The sequence below is a fragment of the Arachis hypogaea genome, chromosome 2 (assembly GCF_003086295.3).
Source record: "Arachis hypogaea cultivar Tifrunner chromosome 2, arahy.Tifrunner.gnm2.J5K5, whole genome shotgun sequence".
In the NCBI taxonomy this organism is placed as follows: Eukaryota; Viridiplantae; Streptophyta; class Magnoliopsida; order Fabales; family Fabaceae; genus Arachis; species Arachis hypogaea.
Window position 1 is genome coordinate 15,288,285 of NC_092037.1, and position 6,036 is coordinate 15,294,320.

At 30.5% G+C, this 6,036-nt stretch overlaps 1 protein-coding gene across 1 annotated transcript; it reads left to right on the plus strand.

The window, feature by feature from the left end:
• The first annotated feature begins 2,614 nt into the window (after window positions 1–2,614).
• Window positions 2,615–4,149, plus strand: LOC112722169 (uncharacterized). The gene is made up of 3 exons (XM_025773141.1): window positions 2,615–3,013; window positions 3,090–3,123; window positions 3,398–4,149. The coding sequence occupies exons 1-3, from the start codon at window positions 2,615–2,617 to the stop codon at window positions 4,147–4,149; spliced, it is 1,185 nt and encodes a 394-aa protein (XP_025628926.1).
• Window positions 4,150–6,036: the final 1,887 nt, after the last annotated feature.

The following is a 6,036-nucleotide window of genomic DNA, read 5'->3' on the forward strand; positions in this document are numbered from 1 at the left end:
GAAGATCCTTTGTTCTCGGGACTCTGTTTTAGTTTATATGTTTTGCTAGATACTTGTTATCTCCACTAATAATATAAACTGTGATGACTCCTCTTAGAGGTGGTTTTTGGAGAATAGGTTTTGTATTTTTGTCCCTTTGAGTTTCTTAGGGTTTCTCATTTTATTTACATGTATATATTTTCTATGCTCGGACCGGTTATCTTTGCAACTGGATTTTGAGTTTTGATATTGTTCCGAGGGTTACCTGAAGCTGTAGGTCGATCTCGGTCGAGATCTTCTGGGTTGGTCGGAGCCGAAGTGTCCGACAGGCGTATAGTGGCCGGAGCTGGTGTGTCCGACTTGTGGAACTGAGAGTGCTGCTGATCCTTTGTCACCAAAGGGTGGGGGTACCTGCAAGGGACTCCGATGTTTAAGTTAGCAAGGGTATTAAGCAGGTATTGAGTAGAATCAAAGTATGAGTTATACCTGGGTGCTCCAGTGTATAAGATAAGTTAGTTATCTTATCTTATCTTATCTCTTGTTGAGGTCAGCTTATCTTCCATGGAACCGCCCTTGTCTCTATCGGCTTGGGCTGCCTTTGGATCTGGGTCGTATTCTTTGAGTTGGGCCCTTCTTTGGGCTTTTCCTATCGCTTTGGCCGACTTCTTCGTAAAGAAGTCGGTCCGTTTGACCTAAAGAGGTCGGTCGCTTTGTTACTGAACATTCCGACTCGGTCATCTCGACCCAGGGTATGAACAGATATTCATGTTTTTGGCACTCCTTTATATATATAATCTTGCAATGGCTTATCGTTTATGCATCTCGTTACGTTATCGATCGGAGTGTTGTGCTTTCGAGTTACGATTTTGTTTTACCCCTTCTCAAAGGCTCCTAGTTATATTCATTTTCGCACTACTATACGTACTAAATTTTATTTTAGAGGTCGTAATACCTTGCCATCTTAAAATTATAACTTAAGCATAAAATTCTATATGGTAGGGTGTTACACAGGGGCGGATGTACATACTATTAAAGGGGGCAATGCCCCCCCCCCAAATTTTAATTTTCATTAAAAAAAAGTCTAGCCCCTCCTGTTTTTATTTCCCAGCCCCCCTTCCTTTTTTTTCGTATTACTTTCCCAGGCCTCCCCCCTTAATTCATACAAAAAAATAGCCCAATAGCCCATTTTCCAATTTTCACCCCTTTTTTTATTTGCCAGCCGTCCAGCCCCCTTCCTAATAGCCCATTTCCCGATTCCTAATTCCCACCCCTTTTTTTATTTGCCAGCCACCCAGCCCCCTTCTTCTTTGTTCGCATATTTTTTCAATCCCTTTTTTTGTTCCTACACTTTTCATTTTCACTTTGCAGGTAACAATTTGACTTTTTCGATTCTTCTTTTTTTATCTCTTTAATCTTCTTATCTTTTACCTCTTTGACTCTTGTTTTTTTTTTTTTGCAAATTAAAAAAAAAGATAATAATTCAACAAGTGATTCTTCACTCCTGTTTCTCAAAAAAGGTTCTATTTTTATTCTTTTTTATTTTAAGAAAATTATTGAACTATTAACTTTTCTATTATTATTTTTCTGTTAGTCTTGTCTAATTTTTTTATATATTTAGTTATTTACTTAATTTTTTATTATTTGTTAATTAAGTTTTTGTTATTATATGTTAGTTTGTATATTTAGTTTTTTTATTAGTTAACTATTTAATTACAAGGTTATATTATTTATACTACAATATTAGTATTATTGTTCTGAATTTTAATATCTTATTTTGAATTGAAATATAATTTTTATATTTTATAAAGATCTAAGTTGTAATTTACACTTTTTGCTAAATATATTTTTAATTATAGGAACTTATTTGGCCATTTGAATTATGAGTAAGTTCAAAACCATTGATACATTTTTTAAAAGAAAAGATCAAGAGAATGAAGATGCTTCTACTATTACTACTCCAATACTTGAGGGGTCATCAAATTTCATTATTTCAAGTTCTCCATTGAATAGCTCAAAGCGTCCTCGACTTCTTCCAAATCAACTGGATGTTTTTCGTTTGGAAAGAGATCCTGGAATGCGACCAATGATTTGAAAGTTTCCTCCAAATCAAAGAGATGAAATCCGTCGGGCTTATATTAAAGTTGGACCAAATCAACCAATTCTTGATAATTATCCATTTTCTGGTGATAAAATTCATCGTCGCTTTCAAGTTTCATGGTATAAATTATTTCCATCTTGGTTAGAATATTCTATAGAAGATGATGCTATATATTATTTTTCATGCTTTCTTTTTGCTAAGGAACCTTCAATCAATACGGGTTCAAATATTTTTATTGAGAATGATTTCAGGAATTGGAAGAAAGTAAATAGTGGAAAAGAATGTGATCTTTTGAATCACATTGGCAAAGGTTCCAACTCATTCCGTCATAAGGCGTTGAAATCATGTGATGATTTGATGAAACAATCATAACATATCAGCAGACTTCTTCATAAGCAAACATCAGAAGAGATTGAAAATAATCGAATTCGACTAGGAGCATCTATAGATTGCATTAGATGGTTGACATTTCAAGGTTGCGCATACAGAGGACATGATGAAAGCCAAAGTTCAAGCAACAGAGGTAACTTTTTGGAAATGTTGAAATTTTTGGGATCTTACAACGAAAGAGTGAAAAAGAATGTTTTGAAAAATGCTCCAAAAAATGCTAAGTATATTACAAATGATGTCCAAAAAGAAATTCTACATATTCTTGCTACTAAGGTGAGAAATTCAATTAGAGAAGAGATTGGAGATGCCAAATTTTGCATTATTGTTGATGAAGCTAGAGATGAATCTAAAAAGGAGCAAATGGCCATTGTTTTGAGATTTGTTACTCTAGATGATTTTGTTAAAGAGAGATTTTTTGATCTTGTGCATGTCACTGATACTTGTGCAACAACTTTAAAGAAAGAATTGATTTATGTCTTTTCTCATTATAATCTCCAAGTTGAAAATATTAGGGGTCAAGGGTATGATGGTGCTAGCAACATGCGGGTGAGTGGAATGGTTTGCAAGCTTTGTTTCTTAAAGATTCTCCTCAAGCATATTATGTACATTGTTTTGCTCATAGGTTACAATTAGCATTGGTGGTAGCTTCAAGAGAGGTACTTCAAATTCATGAATTTTTTACTCAATTAAACTCTATTGTCACTATTGTTAGTGCTTCTTCAAAAAGACATGATCAATTACAAGAATCTCAAGCAATTGAAAATGCAAACTTGGTTGCTCAAAATGAATTAGAAACAGGCAAAGGTGCGAATCAAATAAGCACTTTACAAAGAGTTGGGGATACTCGATGGAGCTCTCACTTTAATTCTATTTGCAGTTTAGTAAAAATGTTTACTGCTACCAACATTGTTCTCAATAATATCATTGAAGATAGGACAACTTATGCACAAAGAGGTGAGGCTTATGGTGTTAGTAAAATATTATTGTCATTTGAATTTGTTTTCACTTTGCATTTGATGAAAGAGATTATGGGAATCACTAATGTTCTTTGCCAAGCACTGCAACAACAATCTCAAGATATTCTTAATGCAATGCATATTGTTTCTACATCAAAGTTACTTCTTCAACAATTAAGAGATGGTGGATGGTGCAACTTTCTTGCAAATGTTAAAGATTTTTGTGAAAAGCATGAAATTGAAGTCCCTAATATGAGTGCACAATATATTTTTGGAAGAGGTCGATCTCGTCAACCAAATGTGACAGTTGAGCATCATTATCGAATAGATGTATTCTTGACAACAATTGACTCTCAAATACAAGAGTTGAATAGTAGATTTAGTGAGCAAACAATAGAGCTTTTGACTTTGAGTTGTGCTTTGGATCCTAAGGACAATTTCAAATCATTTAATATTGAAGAAATTAGCAAGTTAATAGAGAAGTTTTATCCCCTTGACTTTCTTTCTAATGAGCTTAATATTTTGAAATTTCAGTTGCAACATTATCAGCATGATATACCAAATCATTTGAAAGGCATTGGTACACTTTCTGAATTGTGCAAGAAGTTGCAAGAAACGGGAAAATCAAGAACTTATCACATGGTTCATAGATTAATACGTCTTGTTTTGACTCTACCAGTGTCTACAGCAACAATAGAAAGAGTTTTTTCAGCAATGAAATTTTAAGACAAGACTTAGAAGTAAGATGGCCGATGAATTTCTTGCAAACAATTTGATCATCTATATAAAAAAAGAATTAGCAGCTATTTTCGGCATAAATTCAATTATAGATGATTTTGAAAATAGAAAAAAAACGTCGAATGATATTTTCATGATACAAAATTGTAAGTGGTAACTTTTATATATTATTGTCTTACTTTAATTGAAATTATATATTTAATTTTTTTATTTTATCAATAGAAATAGTAATATAAAATATTTTTAGTAAATTATTAAACATTGTCTCCCTAAATAGTTAGTCTAACTCCGCCCCTAATATTACAGTGTATATAAATATACCTTCTGTTAGTTCTAATGTAAAGTATAGCTTATCATAATTGCTAGATTCAATTTAATTCCATTCCATTCCACACAATCATTTTTTTTCCCTTGGATATCATCACTCCACAAGTGCTGCATAATCTGTATAGTTCTTTGATGTTACGTGGTGCTTGTGCATTATTTGGTTGGTAAAAGCGAACCCACCCCACATCTTGGAACATCAACTATTTTTGTTTATGTCTTGGTGCTCACAACATGCATAATAAATTAATAATCATATGAAAGCTAAATCTTAACAACGCATTATTCACTTCAACGTTTTTCCTCACTTCATGTGTACAGTATTCCCCATTTTAGCTAAGGTACAATCCACATTTGTAATTAAATGCGTTTCTAAATTTTGAATCCTGATTGGAATACAACGTCTTAACTCGGGAATGGATTTTTTTAATTTTTTTAACAATTGAAAGAGTAAAATATAATCTCTCATTATTAATTTTATAAGTGAAATTAATAATAAATATGAGAGAGAATAACGAAGGATTAAAAATTATAGTTTACACTCTTATTTTTTTCTTAATAATTCAGAGGATCCATTTCCTCTTAACTCAATTAGGCTACGTTTGTTTATAGAGATAGGACACTGAAACAGAGACAGTGAAATATAAAATTATATTTGATAGATGAGATATAAATAAAAACATTGTGTTTAAAAACATTAAATTAGTATATTTTGTATCTATCTTAATAAAAAAGATACAGAGATATTAACAAAAAATACAATTTATTTTTATTTTTAAGTAAGTATCATTTGATATATTTAATTGTATAACTATATATGTTTAACTCATTTTTAATGCATATTTTATATTTTAATATATATTTTATATTAATAATTGATTTTAGTAGTGAATTTTAATATACACCTCATATGATTGGTCATTACAATATTGTTTTTATGTACAGCTTTTTAAATCTTACTGGTCCTTAAGATAATTTGTCATAAAATAAATTATATTAATACACATAATTTAAAATGTCCTTCTTTATTTATTTTTTAGTAATATTTAAATGAATCTAGCAAATATATACACTGACACATGATAAAATTGTTAATTAAAAAAATATTTATAGAAAAATATAAAATTTAAATTCTCAATATATTTATTGTGTATTTATTAAAATAAATTATTTAAAATTTTTAATTACTAACAATTTTAATTTATGCTTTATGAACCCATGTTAGTTAAATTCTGTTTAAATTTATTATATAATTAAAATTTTGAGAAATTTTCTTATAGGTTAATTGGTAGAGAAAAATAAAAGGCAATTATTTATGTTGTCTACCCACAACCTTGGATTTTTCGCTACCACCTCTTATTGGATATAATATATAATCGATGTTTCCATTAATTTTTTTCTTTTTTGAAAAGACTATCTTTTGACTCTTTTCAGAAAATATGAACAATAATTATCAATTATTTTTCAATAATATACCTCTATAAATAACTGATGGTTTGAGAGAGAATAAGATAAAATAAAGAGAGAGGAGAAGAATAAAGTATTTAGAGT

Bases quoted from the DNA above. Each gene is read 5' to 3' on its own strand.
- LOC112722169 (XM_025773141.1), top strand. From the start codon at position 2,615: ATGTTGAAATTTTTGGGATCTTACAACGAAAGAGTGAAAAAGAATGTT. The intron at 3,014-3,089 runs GTGAGTGGAATG...TTTTGCTCATAG, and splicing joins ATGGTGCTAGCAACATGCGG to GTTACAATTAGCATTGGTGG. The intron at 3,124-3,397 runs GTACTTCAAATT...ATATCATTGAAG, and splicing joins TGGTGGTAGCTTCAAGAGAG to ATAGGACAACTTATGCACAA.